Source organism: Notechis scutatus, chromosome Z (genome assembly GCF_049901735.1).
Source record: "Notechis scutatus isolate UNSWTSFEM ecotype Mainland chromosome Z, rNotScu1.2, whole genome shotgun sequence".
Taxonomy (NCBI): domain Eukaryota; kingdom Metazoa; phylum Chordata; class Lepidosauria; order Squamata; family Elapidae; genus Notechis; species Notechis scutatus.
Genome location: NC_142025.1, coordinates 134,203,197 through 134,228,102, shown reverse-complemented (window position 1 = coordinate 134,228,102; position 24,906 = coordinate 134,203,197). Strand labels below are relative to the sequence as shown.

The 24,906-nt window shown below is 39.4% G+C and overlaps 1 protein-coding gene across 1 annotated transcript; it reads left to right on the top strand.

Annotated features, from left to right (window-relative positions):
* The first annotated feature begins 999 nt into the window (after window positions 1-999).
* IZUMO2 (IZUMO family member 2) lies at window positions 1,000-24,791 on the top strand. Its single transcript, XM_026682414.2, has 7 exons — window positions 1,000-1,234; window positions 6,706-6,780; window positions 12,594-12,680; window positions 14,583-14,603; window positions 17,102-17,182; window positions 24,370-24,493; window positions 24,631-24,791. The coding sequence occupies exons 1-7, from the start codon at window positions 1,000-1,002 to the stop codon at window positions 24,671-24,673; spliced, it is 666 nt and encodes a 221-aa protein (XP_026538199.1). The 3' UTR covers window positions 24,674-24,791.
* Window positions 24,792-24,906: the final 115 nt, after the last annotated feature.

The following is a 24,906-nucleotide window of genomic DNA, read 5'->3' as shown; positions in this document are numbered from 1 at the left end:
CCACGCCTACCAACCAAGCCACGCCCACAGAACCAGTTGTTAAAAAAATTGAATCCCACCCCTGATGGGATCCCCTTTTGATCCCCTTCTAACAAGCAAAGTCAAAGATTCACCCAACAACCGTGTTTACTAATTTAAGAACTGTAATGATTCACTTAATAAATGTGGCAAGAAAAGTCGTAAAATTGGACAAAACTCATTTCACAAATTTCCCACTTGGCTACATAGGCTCAATTGTGATCTTAGGTTGAGGACCCTGAACTATTCGAAGTTAAAATGTCACTGAAAAAAGTGACTTAACAACTGGTCCTCACCCTTACAACCATTGCAGCATCCCCATGGTCATGTGATCAAACTTCAGGTACCTGGCGATGGGCATATATTCACGATAGTTGCAGCATCTCAAGGTCTCATGATTACCCCTTTGTTTCCTTCCTTTCCTTCTGACAAGCAACATCAATGAGAGAAGCTGGTTTTGCTTAAAGTCTATGTGATTCGCTGCACTATTTCACTTAATGACCATGGCAAAAGAGGTTATGAAATTGGGGTTTGGCTCACTTAACAACCACCTTGGTTAGCAATGAAAATTCTGGTCCCAACTGTGGTGGTAAGTCAAGGACTATCCGTTTTGGCCAATTGCCCAAGCAGAACCTTATGATTCAGATGATAATAGCAACAGCAATAGCACTTAGTCTTATATACCACTTTATAGTTCTTTACAGCTCTCTCTAAGCGGTTTACAGAGTCAGCCTATTGCCCCCAATGATCCGAGTTCTCATTTTACCGACCTTGGGAGGGTGGAAGGCTGAGTCAACCTTGAGCCTGGTGGGATTGGAACTGCCAAATTGCAGGAAGCCGGCAGTCCTCAGAAATAACTTGCAGTACTGCACTTTAACCACTGCGCCACCGAGGCTCTTTATAATGTTCTGCTTATGCCATTCTGATGTCACGAGCAGCAGAACTTTGCAATCCTCTGGTACCTTTTGCGCACATTCAGTCATGCCGCGACTAGGGTTTTCTTCACTGCTCTTCCTGGTATGGATTCCCACCAGAATCCGGGCCTGCTTACAATGTGACACAGAATTTAAGAGCAATATAGCTAAGCTCCGGACTGACGTTGTTCCAAAACAGATGCGGGACACTCGCTTGAAGGCACGGGCTGAAGCCCTACTCAGAGGCCTTGAAGGGGATTTTTTCCTGCATTATGCCACTAGCCAGTTTTCGGGATTGGCAGGTACAGCTCTGTAATCCTTTGCTTATGAGTCGGCCCTACCCTCTGAGCCTTTCTTCATTTAAAGTAAGCGACCCACTTTAAGACTGGTGGACTTCAACTTCCAGAATTCCCCACCCAGCCATGCTGAATTCTGGAAGACAAAGTCCACAAGTCTTAAAGTTGCCAAGGTTGGACATCCCTGATTTAAAAGCTGCTTGAAGAACTGCCTCTTTCCTATTATGTCCACCCAGTTCACCAGGATGGGAAGGCAGAGAATGTTGCAGATCCTATCAATTAGAAATGTACATCTGCTGGGATCAAAAAAAAAGGGGCTTTTCGGTGGTGGCCCTTTCTCTCTATGGAACCTCATTCCCCCAACCCTGTTGCTTTTCTGAAAGGCAAAGCATGGTTTTGTCAGCAGTTCTGGGGGCCACAAATAGAGAGGGAGCTGATTAAATGGCAGTTTTGATTGTAATATTGCTGCTATGGAGGTGGGGGTGGTTTTTTTTTTTAAATTAGATTTTTATTATATCTTTTATTTTTAAAAATTTTGTAAGCCGTCTAGCAGCACCTAGATGTAAGTAGGGCCCCCTATATACATTTGTTAAATAAATAAATAAATAAAACTAATGCAGAGCCCCCTTTGCTTCTACACAGCAATGATTAAGATGTCTTTCTGTGCATGGATACAGTTTGCAGCTAGGAAAATAGTTCGGCTTTGTCACCCTCTTTCAGCAGATTGTGAATTGCTTCATGAAATGTAGTACAGGGAGCTCACGGGGGGGCTATTGGCTAGTGGCATCACTGCTGATATACAGTATCTTCCCACCTACACAAGTAGTCCTCGACTTACAACAGTTCATTTAGCGACTGCCCAAGTTACAATGGTACCGAAAAAAGTGACCTATGACCATTTTTTCACACCTATAACCATTGCAGCATCCCTATGGTTATACAATCAAAATTCAGACTTCATGGCAACTTACTCATATTTATGACGATTGCAGTGTCCTGAGGTCAGGTGATCCCCTTTTGCGACCTTCTGACAAGGAAAGTCAATGAAGAAGCCAGATTCACTAAACGACCGCCTTACTAAGTTAACAACTGCAATGATTCATTTAACGACGATGGCAAGAACAGTCGTAAAATGGGACAAAACTCACTTAACTGTCTTGTTTAACAACATAAATTTTGGGGCTCAATTGTGGTTGTAGGTTGAGGACTACCTGTAATTGTATTATCTTAAAAACAGTAACACTGCTAGGACTGAACCCCAAATTTTCACTTCTATCATCACATCTTCATCTTTCTTTTCTGTTTTTTATTTTTTTTTCCATCCCACCCCTTCTAAAAATAAGATCAGGAACAGGAGTGGAGGAAGTTGAAAACAAGATTTCATTCATTCATGATGCTGAATTTGGCAGTTTCTGCCCGTGGGACTATAAATCTGCACCTAGTGACTCATCCCTGGAAACACAGCTAGTACATGAACTACATTTCCCAGGATACCTTAACTACATTTACCATGATGCATTCCCTTAAGGGGACAGCTCGCAATTACTAACTAACTATACCAATTCCCATTAACTATAACTGGCTGGACAGCACAGGGACTATAAATCTGCACCTAGTGACACATCCCTGGAAACATAGCTAGTTAGAAGAATTGTTTCTAAATATCAATATTAAATTAATATTTTTATTCAATATTTTTTTTCCTGAATGGTCTTATTTCTCCTAGACAGCATCACTGCAAGAATCTTCCCCCATTAAGAAAAAAAATCTGTCATTATGTCAGTATTTCAGAGTCACCTCTCCCTCCCTCCCTCTCTCTCTTATAATATCTTTATAAAGTTTCGACTATATTAAAATACAAATTAACATAAATAGAAAAGAAAGGAATGACAAAACCCATGAAAAGTGCCAAAAGGAAAAATGCACTGAACAAATATAACAAACTTTCTTTGTTCCAGAGATATTAACAATATTAGAAACTGGGAGGCAGTGGGTGCTCTAATTTTGCCTTAGGCATGAAAGACAGCTGGGTGACTTTGGGCCAGTCATTATGTCTCAGCCTAGCCCACCTCACAGGGTGGTTGTTGTGGGGAAAATAGGTGGAAGAAGGAGTATTATATATATTTGCTACATTGAGTTATTTATAAAATAATAAAGGTGGGTAAATATCTAATAAATACATATATAAATACAACCACCTCTCTTAACTTTAAAGGAGTCAACTCTTTTACAGATCGTTTAAAAATTGCTATACTATATTGAACTAATCTTTATTACAACCAAGGACCAGAGAGAGACAATATAACTGAAAACAGCTAAAGAATAATTAAATAAAGGTAGAATAATACAGGCAATTATGATGGTTGATATAAAAAGTATGTTACAATTGCCAGAGACAGTTCATCAATTTTCACAGCAGCTGCTGTACAGTATTTAGCTACAACCTGAGTTAGAAACAATTTACAATTTGGAAAAAAAAAGGATGAATATATAAGCAATATCAGATCTTTCAGGGCATTGATGTAAAAGAGGAAGGATGTAGGTATTACAAATATCTCTACAGGTGTGTCAATAAAATAACACATGCTGGATTGTTTGCAGGCTCTAGCTTATTTATTGTTCTATTTATGCCCACCAAAATTGATACACTCTTGGCAGCTTACAATCATCAAAATCCAATAAAATATCCATGGGAGGGAAAAATCAAAAGGAAACAAAGAATATGCAATAGCATTCCTCATTCAAAGCCTTTTTTGAAAAAGCATCAGGCACAGCCAGTTCCTTGGTCTCCAACTTGGGTGTGTCCATGCAACACAACAATTCCCCCCACCCCTACAAATAATTACTACTGGATTGGAGCTCTGCTGAGTCAATTGTGTTGAAATCCATGGGATGAATAAGTGAATCATGGCCATATCCCCAGGGACTTCAGCATGCCTAAAGCATCTTAACAGACAACTTTTTCTCCCTTAATGGAACCCAGCCTTTGCTGTGATGACAGATGGAAATGGAAGCATTAAGTCCTTCTCTGTTTTATGGCTACTGATTTTTTATGGGAAGGAAAACAGACAGGTAGGTCTTGGCAAATCATGGCTTAGGGTCAAGGCAAGTTGGAAGGGGCTTGGACTAGAAAATCTCCAAGGTCCCTTCCACCCTATAGTCAGGTGCAAAGAATCACGACCATTCAGAAAGTTGCAGATGTAGAAGATTTATTCAAGCCTATATGGAAGAATGTAGTCAACTAACAGCACTAAATTGGAGCTAGATAAGGGTCAACAGAATTCATGGGCTGGACTTGGATCTTTTATAGCAATGCAATAAACTCATGACACATTCCGCCTCCCTATCTCTGCCTTGTTTTCTCCTATATTTATGACTCTATGGAAGCAGGAGGTAAAGCTGTGGCTGGAGGACATTCTTGTGGTGCTCTAAGTAACATAAAGAAAATTTTGCTTATCCTATTGGAAGGCATCAGTCACAAACATGATTCTGATGCCACAAATATGTGCAGTAATTCTGTATGAACGAGGCCAGACTATTTTGCTCAGAATCCCAAATTTGGCTCAAGGAAAATAAGAGGAGGAGGAAGTATTATGTATGTTCACCTCCTTGAGTTATTCATAAAGTAATCAAGGTAAGAAAAAAAATCTAATAGATAAAAATAGAAAAAGGAGAGACATAGAAATGGAAATATATGAGGACAGGGAACATACATTGATAGAACTGGGAGTTAAGGTGGGCTAATGTTCACACCAGAAACTTCATTGAAAGAATGTGGTTTTTAAATGGCAATTTATGACAGCCTGTTCGGTCTAGTGGTTAAGGCACTGATCTAGAAAGCAGATAGCTTGAATTCAAATCCTGCTTTAGCCATGAAAGCCAGCTGGGTGACCTTGGGCCAGTTACTTATTGCATAGGTTTTTTTTTTTTAAATAGTTTTTATTAAAAAAAAAACGTACACATACTAAACATAAAAACATAAAACCATCTTCCATTTTATATACATACAGTGTGTCAGTTGGTTACAAACCTTTTGTGCTGTATTTTGTAGTCATTACTCACAGTTTATATCAATTTTCACATTGTCAAACTAACATATGCTTATATATTTATCAGTTATTAATCATCCATGACTAAATTATTTATTCCATCATTTTATATGAGATATTCCAAATTTTATCTTAAAATTTATGTTATACTTTCAACCAATGGTTAAATATGTCTATATTATGTCTTATATCAATCTATTAAATTTCTATCACAGAATTATCTAGTCTATCACATTACCATGTCTTTTTGTCAATTGATAAAACAAATCCCATATCATATAAAATTGTTTATCTTCTTGTTCTCTAATTTCAAATGTCAATTTACTCACACATTTCAGCACACTGCATGGGGTTGTTATGGGGAAAGTGTGTTTGATATGTTCACTGACTTGAATGACTTGTAAAAGTAATCAATTTTAGGTGGGATATAAATAAATAAATAAATAAATAAATAGGAAACTGTACAGTGGTGGGATTCAATTTTTTTTACTACTGGTTCTGTGGGTGTGGCAGGGGAAGGATACTGCAAAATCTCCAGTCAGAGGTGGGATTTGCCGGTTCTCTGAACTACTCAAAAATTCTGCTACTGGTTCTTCAGAACTGATCAGAACTTGCTGAATACCACCTCTGAAGCTGTATATTGCAGTGGGTAGGAAAATTGTATACTTTCACATGATAAAATCCGTTTTAAGCTGTACAGGAATGATAGGAAAAATTCTTTTTTCCCCAGCCTCACTCAGGAGCCCTTCCAAATGTACTATCAAACTTGAGAAGGTGATAGGGAAAATATATGTGATTGTTATACCATTTTCCACTGCTCTGAGGAGAGAAATGCAAACACTGTGAAGGGTTTACAATCTGAGACTGCAAAGACTGCATAAATACAGAAAAATAATTTGGGGATTTACAATATTTTTTACTCAAGAGAATTATTCATAAAGGGGAGGTGAATAATTAATTTCATATGCTTTAAAGTATTTAATTTGTCTGTTTAAATATTATTTAATATATTTTTCATTTTATTTTTTTAATGTTTAAATTTTACTTTACTTTTAACATTTAATTAATTTAGATTTAATTTGAATGTTTAATTAATTTAAATTTAATTTTAATTAAATGCATAGCTCAGTTAAATTAAATTTAGAATGTTTTGCACTGCATGCAGAAATGTGTGTGACTTTGGCCTAAGAAACTTGTGTATCTCTGCTATGATCTTAAAAAAACAACATCCCTGATAATCCTAGGTATTTTTATGCCCTTTGTATTTACTCCACCTAAAGCTAAGCCTTACTCTTTCCTCCCCAAAGTTTCCTCCACCACTAAAGTATGACCCACCTCTGAGTTATACTGTACCATACCTTTTAAAAACATATTTTAAAATCTAAGTATTTTTTTCCATCTGTTTTGACTGCCTCTTATTCTTCCCAGTTAAAGCGATGGTTGATGCCTTGTTGCAAGAGGTGAAGGTCACAACAGAAAAACTGCTTCTAACCAAATCTACAGGTGAGAACCCCAGCAGTAGTTACACATATTTCCCTATCATTGCTCTATCCATTATCTACATGTCTGTCTATCATCTCTATCAGGCATGTCAAACTCACTTCGTCACCGCGGTATCACGTGATGTATCAGGACTTTTTTCCCCTTTGCTAAACTGGGCATGATCGGCTGGGTGTGGCTTGGTGGTCATGTGACCAGCTGGGCATGGCTTGATGGTCACATGACCGGCTGGGTATGGCTTGGTAGTCATGTGATTGGGTGGGCGTGGCTTGGTGGTCATGTGACCAGCTGGGTGTGGCCAACTCAATAACCCTTCTTTGCCCTAATGACCGTTTTAAGTATAAAAAAATATATATACCAAAGCAAAAGGTAGTTTATTATTTCATGTCTTTAATGCTTAAATAGCAAAAAGGTACACAAAACTAGTTTTTGTTACAACAAAGTTTTAAAATATTAACCAAAAACTATTACATAACATAAAACTTTAAAAAAACAATAAAACTGTTATTTAAAGTATTGCCAAATTGCTTTTTTATTGGCATCCTCACTTACAGTTTTCTTTTGTTTGACATGAGCATCATCAGCTGTGTGATGTGCTCATAACAGGGTCCCATTCTTGCAGAGATAGGCCAATTAGATTGATAGTCAGTAGGTTCGTTACATTCAGAGGTGGTAGTCAGCAGGTTCTGACCAGTTCTGGAGAACCAGTAGCGGAAATTTTGAGTAGTTCAGAGAACCAGAAAATGCCACCTCTGACTGGTCCCGTCTCCATCTATTCTCTGCCTCCTGAGTCCCCAGCTGATTGGCTGGGTCTACTTTTGTTGCCCTGCACAGGAGAACAGAGCTGGAAAGCAGGTTAGTGGGGTAAGGAGGGAATGGGGATTTTATAGTATCCTTCCCCTGGAGTGGGGTGGGAATGCAGATTTTATAGTATCTTTCCCTTGCCACACCCACCAAGCCACACCATGCTCACCAAGCCACACCCACAGAACTGGTAGTAAAAAATTTTGAATCCTACCACTGGTTACATTGGAAACCGTTAGGCAACTTCTGCTCTCTGAACATATTATGTTCATTTGCGAGAAACCCCTTTCTGCTTCTGCTGAACTGACCGCAATTGTCCTGACAATATATCTAGCCTTTTTAATGCTGCCAGGAATTGCATATTTCTCCAAATCTTTTAACACATTTTCTATGAAATTGTGATAATCATTAATATTAATTTCATATTGGAAAATTTCACCAAACGCAACCAATTGTTTTTCAGCTGTTTTCCAAGGAACCACCACTTCTTCAATGTTCTAGTAATCTGGCTCCAGATAATTGAGAACTTTTAATTTATCAGTGCCTTAAAATTGGCTAGCTATTTTAAAATGTTCGCAATCCATCAATCTTTTCTTCAAATTAGTTATAATGCTTTCTAAAAATCTTTCACGAGGAAGTCCACAAATCGATGATTTTGTACAACATTTATATTTTTAAAGGTTTCTGAAGTAATTAATCCATCAACCTTTTTTTCATATGCACCCCTTTCCTTTGTAAGCATTTCAAATGATTTAATTGATCTTACCACAATTTTTTCAGTTGTTATAATCAGGGGTGGGATTCAAATTTTTTAACAACCGGTTCTTTGGATGTGGCTTAGGTGGTGGGCGTGGCTTGGTGGTCATGTGACTGGGTGGATATGGCTTGATGGTCATGTTATTGGCTGGGTGTGGCCAGCTCAATATCACTCACATCAAGGCACGCATCTCCTTGCCTGGCCTTTCATGACTGTGGGGATGCTGCAACAGTCGTAAATGTGAAAAATGGTCATAAGTCACTTTTTTCAGTGCCATTGTAACTTTGAATGGTCACTCCACACAAGCAAAGTACTAGCAAAGGAGGGGAAAAAACTCCAGAGACGTTCCTGAGACAGGAAGTCTAGTCCTGCCAAGAATGTAATAAGGGTTAACAGAGAGGCAGTTTCTGTAAGCAACTCCAGAATGTTTCCTTCCTGCCTTCCTTACAGGATTAGGCCAGTAATTTCTTCTAACAACCTGTTCTCCGAACTGATTAGAATGTCAAGAACCAGTTCTAGCGAATAGGTGCGAACTGGTAGAATCCCACCCCTGGTTATAATGTCTATATTTCTCACTTGCAGTGCATTAGAAAGAAGAGATATTTCAGTTAGGATATCAATCATAGCCAAATCAGTGAGAAAATATGTATTTTAAAGATGGGCACCATACCTGAGTATTATTTATTTGAACAAAAAAACTGATGTGGCACTGAATAAGCATGCCACACAGCTAGGGCTGACCTTAAACTACAGGCAGTCCATCTTGGTCCAAAAACTCTACCAATTTTATAATTTCAATCTCAAGTTATTTGGAAATTTTGTTAAGTTCAATTAGGTTCTTATTGGATTGATGGAAAATAGACTATATCTTATCAATAAAGATTTGAAAATGATTTACTTGCTTTATTTCCGTAATAAAATCATCTGAAACAAGTTGGAGATGATGGTTTAAGCAGTGCCATATTATGATATTTGGAATGTCTTTGGCTATCCTAGTGCTTACTTCATATTTTCTCTGAAGCATAACACTGGCACCATTGGCGCAAAATCCTATTAAATGTTTCTTTTGATAGTTCTTATGAAACCCAACGTTATTCAAACTTTCCATAACTGAACAATATATTATCTCTGCATCTTGTTTTTCCAATTCTACTGGTTCAAGGAAAATTGTTGGTGAGAAAACTGGATCCTCAACTTTTAAGTACAGTATAAGAACTGGTTTCGAAAATATTGTTGAGGCTTCGTCAATGATCAAACAGATTTTGCAAGTTTTTTCAATAATTTTGAGGCTTTGTCAATGATCAAACAGATTTTGCAAGTTTTTTCCAATAATTTTGGTAAATAAATGTTTCCTAATGTCTTTTGCAATGAAATCTACTATTGCAACTGCAGTTTTACGTGAATGCAATCCTATTCTCAGATCTAAACCATTTTTAATTTGCAATTCTATAAGATCTTCTATATCTGAAAATGGTCTGCACGTTTGTGCCAGACTGTACACTGTAGTAAACACTCTACACATATTACCCAAATATTTTTCAGTAATCTTATCCAGTCCTTTACTTATTACATCCTGCTCACATTGCTTTAACTGCTGTTTGCAAATGATGTGAACTTTAGATGAGAAATGCTCTTTCAACTTTTTTCTAAGAGATGCTTGCTGTACTTTTTTATTCTTCCCTGAGGGCTCAGTTTGGAAATTTTTCCATTCCTTTGTTGCGTGATCCCTTTTGTTGTTGAAACCTCAAATCTTTTGTAATATTTGCAACGTAACTTTTTCTGGGAAACTTCCAGTCCATCATATTTCTCCTTAAAATTGTTGTACTGCTGCAATGTCCAGCAGTCAGGAAGGTTTCTTTCAATGTCCGACTCAGTTCTTTCAGTACTTGATGTGCTGCTTCTTTCCTCAGGTTGCAGTGTAGATCAGGGGTCTCCAACCTTAGCAACTTTAAGACTTGTGGACTTCAACTCCCAGAATTTCTCAGTCAGCAAAATTGGCTGAGGAATTCTGGGAGTTGAAGTCCACAAGTCTTGCCAAGTTTGGAGACCCCTGGTGTAGATGATGTGCCGCTGCTTTCCCCAGGTTGCAGTGTACCTGATGTGCTGCTTTCCCCAGACTCCACGGTTGTGGTTGTGACTCTTTTGGATCTCCTTTTGTTTTCTTACTGAAGAAAGCAGTCAAACTCACTTGCCTTTTCATCCTGGTAAAGTACAACAACAAAAAACAATACAACAATATAGTGGTTTGGACTCGATTATTGTTGTAAGTTCAGTGGTGAAGGCAGTGGCAAGCGAAGAAAGTGGATGAGGAGCAGAGACCAGTAATATTCAGTTATTTTTAAGAGTGCCTAACACTATAGCTAGTTAGTGTTTAAAAGATGTTATGGAAGAGGAACGAGTTTCACCAGACAAGACTGAGACGGAGCTGAAAGTGGATTTGAAAATGACAGTCTATAAAAAAGATGTTATACTATGTATATAAAAGAATGGCTGATATTTTCATAATTACAATTAATTAATTGAAAAATAAACACTTAAAATGGAATTACAATTAAACCAAGGGAGTTTGATATTTTGTGCCAGTAGTGGCACAAAAATCTTTCCTAGCCAAGACTACTTACCTGGCCAACAGTCCCTAATGGAATGCACTCTCTATAGCCGAGAGAGAGAGAAGCCAGGCGAAGCCATGTTTAGTCACCTAAGCTTTTTAGACTTTGCATCTTAAAAATGCTGAAGCTTTTTACAGCCTTATACAGATGTATATAGTACAAAAAAGATATAGTATAAAATCATCTAAGAAGTTAGATTAAGAATGAAATTTATAGACACATTCACAGATCAATACTGAATTCTTTTTCAGAAATTTATTCTTCAGTTTAAAAAACTGGAATATATGAAGTAGGTTCAGTATTGGACTCTGCTTGTACTCAACTCAAGTAGCTATTCAAGAGAATGTAGTGTCAAGGTTAGAAAAATGATAAAGCAACATATAGATTTAAATTTTAAAACCAGAAATATTTTTGTTGGCACTCACATAAATAAAGGAAATACAATACATCTTTAATTTTACACATGTTAACAGCGGCTAGAATTATGTGGAAATACGAAGAGATCCCTATAGATGAAAATGAAAATTTAAAAATATTACAATGTGCAGAAATGGACAGATAGAGATAAGAGATAGAAATTAGGCGAAGAACCATCATTGCTATGTATGAATTAAATACAAAGAGGGTTGATAATTATAAACATTTTAAATAATTTTTAGTATATGTTTTGTTTTTATTAATCATAAAACAAAGCAGATACTAAAAACATAAATAAATACAGAAATACATTTTTTTTACACTACTACTATTATTGTTACATGTTGACATTTATGTTTTTCCTTCCCTACAGAAGTATCAACATGTAACAATAATAGTAAAATAATGTTTATTTATTTATTTATGTATTTATTTATTTTTAGTATTAGTTTTGTTTTTATGAATAATAAAAACAAAACATACTAAATAAATAAATAAATAAATAAATAAATAAATAGTAACTTACCAAAAATTAGGCAGGCAAGTTGGCTGGCCAGCTATGTCAGGGTCCACTGGAGAACTTGCTGTAGTGAGGGCGACTGGGTGGCCCAGGAGTTGGCACTTGACCAGGGCTGGCGGCGATGGCGACCGGGGCTTGCAGAGCCCTCATTTACCCAAATCAGGCAGGGCCGCGGGTGGCGGAAGGCAGGCAGTGATGGCTGGCTGGCTGCTGCTGCAGAAAACGATGGCGGCAGGCAGGAAAATGCAGGCAGCGCTGTCACGCACATGCACTATAAGGAGTGACTGGACATGGCGGGGCGATGGGGGAGAATGCAGTCAGCGATGTCGTGCATGTGCATGATGTCGCGCATGAGCAATAAGGACTGACTAGGCCAGGAGGGGAGTGGTGGGTGGAGAGGGGCAGAGCCAGCCAGGGGCCCGATTTACTCGTTCTCCGAACTACAGAGAATCGTAACAGCCAGTTCTACTGAACTGGTCCTAACCAATAGAATACCACCCCTAATCTATCATCTATCTGATTGTCTGTCCATCATCATTTCTATGTCTGTCTGTCTGTCTGTCTATCTATCTATCTATCTATCTATCTATCTATCTATCTATCTATTATATCCATCTAGCCATCCATCATCTGTCTATCTGTCAATATATCTACCATCTATCTTCCAGTCTTTCCCCTCTAAAAAAAGAAATTCTTGGTATTTTTGCAGATGAGGATCTGCTGGAAAAGTTGGTGGAATTCCGGAGAAAGACAACCATGAAACTCAAAAAAGCCTTAAAGAAGCACCAGATAGAAGGTTTTGGATCTTTCCTGATTTCTGGTCACCTGCTTTAGGAATTCTTTTTCTAATCTGAAAATCTTGTTTGTCCTTTCTTTTGTTATTTCATAATACTGGTAAAAGATATGGATGTATATATGCATAATTATAAAAGGCAATAAAATGATCCACAGAGCATCTATGCAGACCCTTTAATCAGAGGAATAGTATGTGTGTGCTATTTATATACACATATATATTTATATACACATATATAAAACTTGATTTTATATATATAAGAAAACATATATTTGTTTTCTTACACACACATATATATATTTGTTTTCTTACACACACAGCTTTGTTCAGGTATTTTCTCACGTCATTATATTTGTGCTTTTAAAGTTGTAGCAACGTTTCGGCAGAATCTCATCTGCCATCATCAGGCTTCTGTATTGTGTTCGTCTGTGAGTCAGACTGTTTTCTTAAGTTTTCGCGGGTATCTATATGTATGGTATTCAGCTTTGTTCGGGTATTTTCCCACATCATTATAGTTGTGCTTTTAAAGTTGTAGCAACGTTTCGGCAGAATCTCATCATACAGAAGCCTGATGATGGCAGATGAGATTCTGCCGAAACGTTGCTACAACTTTAAAAGCACAACTATAATGACGTGGGAAAATACCCGAACAAAGCTGAATACCATACATACATATATACATATACATATACATACACACACACACACACACACACACACACACATATATATATAAATATATATAAAATCAAGTTTTAGAAACTAAAATGACTAGAACAGGGCTAATGGAAGGAAAGAATATAGGTACTGAAAAACGTATTTTTTAATTGTTCTAGAGTTTGTTTGATTCTTTTTATAGCTAAAACAGTTTTAAAAATGACAGTAAAGTATTGTCAAGATAAATTAAAATTAACATTAATTACTGGTATCCAAATGAATTAAATTATTAAAATTATGGGCGATGTGTAGAAATTAATAAATGAGGCTACATTTGTTCATATTATTTTAATTTGTAAACCACCCAGCATTGGTGGGACTTGGGCAGCATAAAAAAATTAATAAATCATTATTATTCTGTCATTCAAATAGAAAAAAAATTGACACAATATAGCATTAACATATGGAATAAACTGTCCCTAGACATTGCAGTGAACATAATTCCTAATTATATTTTTAAAAAACGGTTTGTAATATTTATCCTGGACAGTGCCTTTCAGAGCTTCTATGAGGCTGTTGCCGATCTGAATATTCTCACCGAAAAAAAAATTCCTGGACAACTTTAAGGGCACATAGGAATATTTAAATGAAAGTTTTCAAACATACAGGTAGTCCTTGACTTACGACCACAATCAGCCCAACATTTCTGTTGTTAAGCAAGATAGTTATTAAATGAGTTTTGCGCCATTTTATGACTTTTCTTGCCACAGGTGTTAAGTGAATAATTACAGTTGTTAAGTTAGTAACGTGATTGTTAAGTGAATCTGGCTCCTCCATTTATTTTGCTAGGCAGAAGCAAAAGGTGATCACATGGTCCCAGGATACGGCAACTGTCATAAATACATGCCAGTTGCCAAGCATCTGAATTTTGACCACATGACCACGGGGATGCTGCAATGGGTTGTAAGCATAAAAAATTGTCATGTGAGCTTTTTTCAGTGCCATTGTAACTTTGAACAGTTACTAAACGAATGGTTGTAGGTCAAGGACTACCTGTACAAACTATTTTTCATAGTTACACAGATTGAAAAGTTATAAAAGGTTCATAATTTGGTTCTGCACAACTGTAACATTTGATGCTTCAACTGAAGGGAATGTGGGAACAATTTGGATGTGAAGAAAAATCTACAGAGGATGTATGATTCGAGGCATGGGCATTCATTTTTGGAATCTCTTTCCTTGTAGGTTGTGATGAAAAAATATGTGGTAAGTTGCTTGGTTTTAAGTGGGTGGGTGGAACAAGAATTTGCCAGATAAAAGCTTGCGTGATTGAATAATGAGGAGAGGATGTGGCTTGGGAGAAGCTCAGGGGTGGCCCCTAGGGGATTAAGGAAAAAAACAGAAGTGTGCAGGAAATTATCTTGAACACATGTGGATCAAATAGTGACAAACCACAACAGAACAGCAAAAGGAAGAAAGAATTGCTGGAGGGTAATGGAGGCGGGGGAGCCAATCCATATGAGCTAGATTAGCTTTTCCCAACTTTAGATGTGGAACTTCTAGAAATCTCAGACTACATGGTTAATATTTTTTGTTATGGTCACAAAAGAAAATACCAGGTTGGAGAAGATTGAACAAGGTGGAGAATTGACCCAAGGCGATATCTAGGTGTCCACCCTATTAGATGAGGTAGACCAGGGAATCAAGAGCCGTGGTGACGCAGTGGTTAGAATCAGGGGTGGGATGCAAATTTTTTAACAACCAGTTCTGTGGGCGTGGCTTAGATGGTGGGTGTAGCTTGGTAGTCATGTGACTGGGTGGACATGGCTTGGTGGTCATGTTATTGGCTGGGTGTGGCCAACTCAATATCACTCACATCGAGGCACGCATCTCCTCGCCTGGCCTCATGACTGTGGGGATGCTGCAACAGTCGTAAGTGTGAAAAATGGTCATGTCACTTTTTTCAGTGCCATTGTAACTTTAAATGGTCACTCCACACAAGCAAAGTACCAGCAAAGGAGGGGAAAAAACTCCAGAGACATTCCTGAGACAGGAAGTCTAGTCCTGCCAAGAATGTAATAAGGGTTAACGGAGAGGCAGTTTCTGTAAGCAACACCAGAATGTTTCCTTCCTGCCTTCCTTACAGGATTAGGCCAGTAATTTCTTCTAACAACCGGTTCTCCGAACTGCTTAGAATGTTAACAACCGGTTCTAGCGAATAGGTGCAAACTGGTAGAATCCCACCCCTGGTTAGAATGCAATACTGCAGGCTAAGACTGCTGACTGCCAGCTGTTCAATCTTGACCGACTCAACATTGACTCAGCCTTCCATCCTTGCAAGGCTGATAAAATGAGGACCCAGATTGTTGGGGGCAATATGCTGACTCTGTAAACTGCTTAGAGAGGGCTTAAAGCACTCTGAAGCAGTATATAAGTCTAAGTGCAACTGTTATTGCTAGCTCCTCAGGAAAATTAAAACTACTTTTATTGAGATTGACTACAATAACAAAAACTTGCAAGTCTGTCCTTATACTTCATTGAAATATGGACATATCTGCTGATACCACTTCTGAATGTTATCTCATTTTTCAAGATTCTTTTAAAGAAATATAGCACCTTTGCCTAGGTAATTACTCTTCTATTTATCTGTCAAAGTCCTCATCCTTATGTTCTTATATTATGTCTAGCCAAGGATTTAATCTAAAGAAATATCCATAAAGAGAGGCAATTCAGACCAAGGTCTAGGGTGGCACATTTGGGAAAGGGAACTAAATTATAGAGGTACAAATAGTCTTCAGTTTATGACCACTTGCTTAGCGACTATTCAAAGTGATAACAGACATACCCTGAGGCTACTTACAAGTTAGTTCTGAAGTTCCAACAGTTGAGCCACTTTCATGATCAAATGATGGAATTCCAGGTGCTTGGCGACATAGCCACATTATTGCTGTTTGCAGTGTTTCGTGGTCACGTGACCACATTTTTTTTAGTTTTCCCAAAGCCAGCACATACTTTCGTTTTTAGCATCACGCCCATAACGAACCATAGCAGCAGTTTGTTTTATGACTGCAGTGTTTGCTTTAGACCGCCACAAAAGAGGTCATAAAATTGCAACTGTCACAACTTACAACCTTGATCTGGAAAGGCTCCCAGATTCATTACATGTTGAAACTTTGTCTTATATCTTTTTCCCGCCCGGATTTATTCATTGGAATGTTGCTGCAGAGAATATTCTGCAGGACAGAACATCTGGATTGAGGGGATGATTTAATTACCTTTTTTTAAGAAAAATACGCCCAAATACCAAAAAATCCAATTAAGAACAAACCAAACCATAAACAAACAAAAAAAGATGTACAAATAACAGACAATACTAAGCAAAACATACAAAAGGAAAAAAATATGAGCACTCTTGGCATATTGTCTGTATATCAAATATTAAAAGAAAGGGGGAAAATTGTTCAAAGATTAAAAAACAAACAAACCAGAACTTCAATCTCACAATTGCAGCTGCCTTTTTGATCGTTGGGCTACATCCTGTGAATACCCTTGCTACTTTTATAACACAAGTTCAGAGTCCTGGCTGAATTTGTTTCATTTTCTTTGGGCCTGGCTGGGCCCATTTATTGTCTTGAGCTGCTCGCATGTGTTGCATGAATTGGGGTTAGAGTAGGTAGGTTATCTTGTGCTAGTCATTCCTTGTGTGGCGATTTTAAAAGTTAATTTCTCACGCTTTCCTTCTCTATCCTCCAATACCCTTGCAGGATCACTGACATATGAAGTAATTAATTGCAAAAGATGCCTACCAGCAGGAGCGTATTGCTTGTCACTAAGTCAGTGCTTTGGTAAGTAAAGTTGGAATTTAAGATAGTCCTCATTTCCCAACTGCAATTTGGACAGCAGCTTCACTAGGTGAAGCAGTCGTAAAGCGAAATGCCACATGAACATGCTGACTTACATCAGCCGCAGTGATTGACCAAATCACTCAGGGTTATTAAGTGCAATGTCACATGACTGAACATCACATGACTGAGACTCACAACTCCTGCAGGTTTCCCCATTGACTTTGCTGGTTGGAAGCCAGCCATGAACGTCATCTGCAGATGTTTCAGAGAATGACTGAAAAATGGGATTTGGTTCAAAGCCTGTTTGTGTGTTGCTTTGATCAGCAGAGGGCAGCACTTACAATTGTTTTGGGGACATAACCAGACTGCCATTTTAAACTACTTTACAATTGCATGTGATAGCAAAACAGCATGCCAGCATAAATTTCCCTGCCCTCACTGACAAGGTCTATTCTGCTTCAGTAATTAATTTGCTGAGTTGTATTAATTATTTTAATGTGGAAGCCAATTCAGTAAAATAATTGGTGGATTCCCTTTTCTTTGTTTCCCCCTTGCACGGTTTCATCTCTGATAGCAATTGGTCTCCTTAATGTATAGCGGAATGGGGTTGGGCTAGTGCAGATTGTTGCTTATAAAGTAACTGGTCAAGTCACCTCTCAAATTGTCTAACCAACAAGTCACAGCTGAGAAATACTCTGTGCCTGTTACCTGGGCTGCTTCTGAACATGAGTCTAGCACTTTTCTGGAGGAGCCCTAAACCCATGGCCAAAAGTAGCTTGACAGATCACAGATGCTAAGGAGAAGGAGTAGGGGAGGGCAAAGTGGGAGAGAGCAATCAATAAAGAGCAAACCCTGTCATTTAGTGGTATTGAGCAAAAGGAGGATCAGGCCCAAAGAACCAAGAACGCATGGAGTTACTTCTGAGTAGTTTCATTATTGTTATTCGCCTACAGACAGAATCTTGCCAGACTAAAGCAACTATCTGCTAATTATAGATAGACTCTGTGAACTGCTAGGGAGGGTTCATCCTTGCCCTAACATACTTACCTATGATGGGTTGGTCTGTAGCGGCGGGAGATTTGAAGAGCCGTCATTGGCCACAAGCCGCGAGTAGCCGGCTATAAAAAAGGCTGCCGCGGTTTCTCCGTGTTCAGATTCTAGAAGGAAATAAAGTAATCGAAAGGTCAACTGGGGCTTGAATCTCCTTTGCCGCGATGCAACACTGGCAACAAAGGTGGGACACTGAGACAAAGGAGCCCAGTTGAGCACGTGGCAACGAGGACCGAGCGGGATGAAATGGCCAGGAACAACTCACCACCCGCACCATTCAACCTGACAACCAAGGACTGGGAATCGTACGTCGACCGATTCCTCATGTTCCTAGAAGGGAACGACCTCCACGAAATATCCGAGAATAGAAAGAGAGCCGTTTTCCTCACCCATTGTGGTCCTGCGGTATTCAAAATGGCAAAGGCATTAGCGGCACCCACTGATGTAAAGACGATGGCATGGACGGACCTAGAGAAATTACTGCAAGCCCACTACACACCAACCATTTCATGCCTCATCAAAAGACATGAGTTTTATCTGCGTGATCAAAAGGAAGACGAGAGTATTGGAGATTTTGTTGCAGCACTAAGAGACATTGGTGGAGCATGCGAATTTCTAAACATAGATGAAGCCATGAGGGACCGCGTGGTCCTCGGATTAAAGGACCGTACACTACAGGGTCGATTACTAACAAGACCTAAGATAACACTGAAAGAGGCAATAGAAGAAGCCATCGCAGCTGAAGCCACACAGAAATCGACAGCCACAATGCGACAAATGAATAAAATACCAAAGGAAACCAAAAAAGCCACTGATCAAACGCACAATAAGACACCAGAGGAAACTCAAAAACTTACCACCACAACACACCACGAGGACATCGAATTCCTATCAGAAGAGGAAGAGGAAGAAGAAGGAAAAAGGTAGAAGGGAGCGAAATGAAAGAAGGTCAGAATTTTGTTGTGCCGGGTGTGGAGGAAACCATCCACATTCCGAATGCCGTTTCTTCGATGCTATTTGCAGATATTGTGAACGGCGGGGACACATAGCTAGGGCATGCTGAAGAAGAAATAACTATGGCCCTAGACAAAGATGGAACACCACCGCCCCCCACCCAGAGAGAGGCAAATAGGGAGCCGTTGGAGTCAAGAGAACAGAAACAAGCAAGGAAAAGAAGCAGACAGAAAAGAGGAAACACATCAAACAATAACCATTGGGCACTCAAACTCAACCAATGCAAAAAGGTACATGTACAAGTCACCATAGAAGGCCAGCCATGCAAGATGGAGGTGGACTCAGGCTCGTATTTATCAATGGTATCGTGGAATACCCTAAAAGGACTAATACCTGATATAAACAAGAGAGAACTTGAAATACAAAAGCTCACACTAAAGGACTATCAGGGGAACAGAATTCCTGTAGTAGGTACCAGACACTTCAAAGTTAAATTCAAAAAACACACTATAGTCCTCCCATTAACAATAGTCGACCGGAATTGACCCAGCCTATTGGGACTCGAATGGTTTGCACCATTAGGAATCAAAATAACAGGAATAAACAGCATTACTGAGACAGACTGGGAAGAGGACCTGATGAAAGAATTCCAGGACGTCTTCAACAGAGAACTGGGCAAGTACCGGGGGTCCCCTATCTCATTTAATTTAAATCCAAATATAGCCCCTATAAGACTAAAGGTGAGGCGAGTCCCTTTCGCGTTAAAACCAAAAATTGATGAACAATTAGATAAACTTATCGCACAGGGGGTCTTAGAACCAATAGACCACGCAAGGTGGGAAACCCCAATTGTTACCCCTATTAAACCAGATGGGTCAGTACATATCTGCGGGGACTACAAAGCAACCCTTAACCACGCACTACAGCAAAGCGCATACCCAGTTCCGGTGGTATAGCACCTATTACATTCTATAGGGGAGGTAAAATCTTCGCAAAATTGGACCTTGCGCAAGCCTACCAACAATTACCAGTTGACCCAGAAACAGCGGAAGCACAAACAATTGTGACACACAGGGGGGCATTCGAATGCAACAGACTGCAATTCGGGATTAGCGTGGCCCCAGGGGTATTCCAGAGTTTAATGGAACGCCTATTGCAAGGAATAAAGAGGGTGGTACCATACTTTGACGATGTATTAGTATCAGCCAAGGACAAAAAACAACTGAAAGACCACCTAAGGGAGGTCTTTAAAAAGTTTAAAGAGACGGGACGTAAAGTAAAAAAAGAGAAGTGCCAATTAGCCACCGACAAAGTCGAGTTCCTGGGATACCTTATAGACAAAGAAGGGATCCATCCCACTGAAAAAAAAATCAGAGCAATAAAGGAAGCTCCCAGACCCAAAAATAAAACAGACTTGCAAGCCTTCTTGGGACTTATTAATTTTTACAATGTATTCTTGCCACAGAAAGCAACGATAGCAGAACCACTGCACAGGTTGCTTGATAAGAAAGCTACCTGGACTTGGGGGCGATGAGAAGAAACAGCATTCCAGGAAATAAAAAACTTACTTACATCAGACTGTGTGCTAATACAATACAGCGAGACCCTTCCACTAACATTAACATGCAATGCATCACCATTCGGCATAGGTGCCATACTCAGCCACGTATTACCCGATGGAAGAGAAGCACCTATCGCATTCTATTCAAAAACTCTATCTAAACCGGAGCGGAATTAAAGCCAACTTGACAGAGAGGCATTGGCCGCAATAACAAGAATAAAACATTTCCACGAGTATATCTATGGCAGACCTTTTTCACTTGTCACAGACCATAAACCTCTCCTAGGAATCCTCACAGGAAACAAAGCTACACCTAACATACTGTCACCGCAAATGACAAGGTGGTCCGAATTCCTAGCTGCCTATAACTACAACTTGATCTACCGACCAGGAAAGAACATAACACACGCTGACGCCCTGAGCCGTTCCCCCATACCCAACTTAGAAGATGATCCTGCACCAACCACATCAACCCTTCAAATCAAGAAGTTGGCAAACCTACCCTTAACAGCAACAGACATTGCGATGGAAACCGCGAGAGACAGAAACCTGGCGCGGATTTTAAATTGGGTAGGTAAAGGGTGGCCAGAGACTGCTAGCTACGAGACTGCTAAACTGTTTCGAAATAGACAAACGGAACTATCAATCTTAAAGGGTTATATACTATGGGGGAATAGGGTGGTCATACCGAATATATTAAGGAAACGAATACTTGAATTATTACATGAGGGTCACCTGGGTATTGTCAGAATGAAATCCCTGGCTAGGAGTTATGTAGGGTGGCCAGGGATGGATAAAGACATAGGAGACTGGGTAGCAACGTGCAAACGATGCCAAGAATCTAGACCTACACCCCCTTCTGCACCTATACACGAATGGGAAACACCTAGGGGACCATGGTCTAGAATACACATTGATTTTGCAGGACCAACTAAACGACACACATTCTTAATAGTTGTAGATGCTTACTCAAATTGGCTAGAGGTAAGCATCATGCACTCAGCCACAACAGAAGCTGTTATTAAACAACTAAGGAAACTTTTTACGACACATGGATTGCCGGATTTAGTTGTATCCGAAAACGGACCACAATTCATGGCAATAACATTTGAAGGGTTCCTGGCAGAACAAGGGATAAGGCATGCACTAACAGCGCCGGACATCCGGCTACGAACGGACGAGTCTCCTTTGCCACGACGCAACACCCAGCTCCTCTGTTTCTTTCCTCTCTGTAAAGGAGCCCCCGTTCCTGCAATTACATTCCATCATATGGAGTAACAGAATTCAGGTGTAGTTGGGGAGTAGGCAAAATGGCATATACAAAGGGGTGTTCTCCTCCATCAAAATCCCTTGATGGCAGAAGCAGCAAACACCCATGATTACTACTTCTTGATAGAACTAACAACATGCTGCATATCTGGCAAACTTTGGATTTTATTCCTGGTTGAAATTTACTTTCTGAATAGCTCAGCTATCACTAGTCTTCACTAGTCTTGTTTTTGAAACACAGGCCTCGTGCGTTTTCAAAACAATACCAAACTCCTGTATGTCAGGAGCCTATGTAAGATCCATCAAGCTCTAGAAGGTTCCAGTCAGCATAATAAGGGCAAATACCTCTGTGGAAGCCAAGTGTGGTTATTTCAGACAGCCCAAGGCAAAGTCATTTCAGGTGGGTCGTTTCAGGGAGAGAGGCGCTCCAATAGCCTAAAGTTGGTAACTGTGGTAGAATTTCCAGGTAGGCTGGAGGGAGGAGTTAAGAAGGGATTGAGTTTGGAGTCATTGCACTGCAGGAAGTGGCACACGTTTGGTCTTCTCCAGAATCCTTGAGGCTTTATTTAACTGTTCCCAAGGGAATGCAATCAGTTTGGCAAACGTTTTGTAACATAGTTGGCTAGCGATAAAATTCCTGCTGAGATTCTTCAGAAATGGTTCTGGTTGCTTTCGCCTGATACTAACAGGACCTGGGACATTTCCATATCATCAGTGAAGCACAGCTGGCTGATGAATTCTGGGAGTTGAAGTTCACAAGTCTTAAAGTTGCCAAGGTTGGAGACCCCTGTACTAGATCATTTCTACCGCAGGAATTGTAATTTAATTGTATTAATTGCAAAACTATATTTTTAAAATTGGAGCATCTAACTTGGAGCAACTATAAACTTAACCATAGCATCAAAGCAGTTTCATGCAGACACGATATAAAAAAGGATTAACAGGGCACAATGATGCTCTGCTTACAAGCAGATAAGAGGTCAGAAAGATTTTTAAACATTTGAAGATTTATAATGTAAAATATAATTTATTTCACACAGTTATTGTTGGAAGAAGGGTTTTGAGGCACCCTAATATATCTGACCACGTTAAAAGATTGCAATTCTTCAGGCCTGAACAAACTACTTTATTATGCTTTTTGATGTTCAAAGGATTTTATACTACAGTATATTACCTGATAATATTACACCTCAATCCTGCAAGAGGGGCACTATTATTCCCATGTTGGAGTAACAAACTCAGAACCTTTCTGATATTGTTGAACTCCTATTACCAGCACTGCTTACAATATTTCATTTAGTAACCATTTGAAGTTACAACGCTACTTATGACAATTTTTCACATTTGACTGTTGGGGCATCCCCATGGTTATGTGACCAAAATTCAGATGTTTGGCAACTGAGTCCTATTTATGGCAGTTTCAATATCCTGCAATTATGTGATCACTTTTTGCAAACTTCTGACAAGCAAAGTCAATGTGGAAGACAGCAGGGGTGGAATTCAACCGGTGTTATTACCGGTTCGGCCAGAGTGCTATGCGTGTGTATAAAACAATTGCAAAAAAACATCAGCTTTGCTACCTGGACAGCTGGCAGGTGCTGCGCACAGGTGTGTAGCGTTTGGCAAGCCTCTTTTTTCCTGCTTTTTCAACCTCAGCTGTGCCGCACAAAGCAGCTGAGGTTGAAAAAGCAGGAAATAAAGGTCAGGTAAGAGCCCGGGCATGTGGGTGGGCCAAACAGCAGCAAACTTCGAACTGGTTCGGTGTCTGCTGCTCTTCAGAGCTACCGTCTCTATGGAGCCAGGCAGAACCGGTAGCTTCCCCCCCTCCCCGGAAGACAGATTCACTTAACACCCATATTACTAACAACTAACATTCATTTAACAACTGTGGCAAGAAAGGTCATAACATGGGCCAAAATCCATTTAACAACTGTCTTGCTTAGCAACAGAAATTTTGGGCTCAGTTGTGGTCCTAAGTTAAGGGCTTCTTGTGTGTACCTGATATAATTCTGCCACATTTGAACGAGGCCCAGATTATCTAATTATTTCCTACAGGTACCCATCCAATTCAGGTCAGAAGATCCTCTTTTGTGGCAGGCCTCCTGTCTCTCTTGCTTATTATTTAGATTAGCCTTTGTGTCTTGACACAAGTTTCTTTTTTCCGGAACGATGCGCTTTTGCAGAAATCTCTGCCTTCCATTTTGGAAGCATGAGGAGCTCTGAAGGAATAAAAAGAAAAGCTCTGAAGGAAGAAATAAATGAGGGTTGCTTGGAATAGGAGTTTAGCCCTCCTGGGAAGGAGAAGTGGCTGCACTTTGCTGTTTGAACCCAAATCCGGTTTCTTTATCTTTAGTTGATAACCAAGACCGCCTGGCCCTTCGCTTCGGGGAACCGTTGGTGGACCCAGACATCGCTCGAACGGGAGTTGCTGTTGTCCTGTGTATGGGCGGAGTGTTATTCCTGGTAATCATGGGCGCGTAAGTATTGCAAACAGCCTGCCTTAGAAAGCAATTTTTGGTTTAAAGGTTTAAAATTTTCTTCCATAGCAAAGGTGATACAAACAACTACACCTCGTGAAGATTTTTGAGAGACATTAATTCTGCCTTTCTTCTAGGATTATTGTGTACTGGAGAAGTCAGCTGTATCGGTATGTTTAGCTGTGATCTACCCCTTCCTCACTCCTGTGACATCTGCTGACTGAGATTCACTTAGACCTTCAGAGTGTCAAGCCTGACCAGCCCATCACAATCTTCAAGACACCTTTACTCACAGATTGGTATTCCCACATATTTTGTCTTCTGATCCTCTTCCCCGTAATAAACACAAATATCTTTGTGATTACAAACTTACTCCATAATTTATTCTAGTCTGCTCAAAAAAGAAAAGAAAA

What these genes read in the sequence shown, in the direction of transcription:
- IZUMO2 (XM_026682414.2), top strand. Translation starts at nt 1,000, where the DNA reads ATGCCGCGACTAGGGTTTTCTTCACTGCTCTTCCTGGTATGGATTCCC. An exon ending in GCTTCTAACCAAATCTACAG is followed by an intron (nt 6,781 to 12,593) that starts GTGAGAACCCCA and finishes GTATTTTTGCAG; the next exon opens with ATGAGGATCTGCTGGAAAAG. An exon ending in TTGTGATGAAAAAATATGTG is followed by an intron (nt 14,604 to 17,101) that starts GTAAGTTGCTTG and finishes ATACCCTTGCAG; the next exon opens with GATCACTGACATATGAAGTA.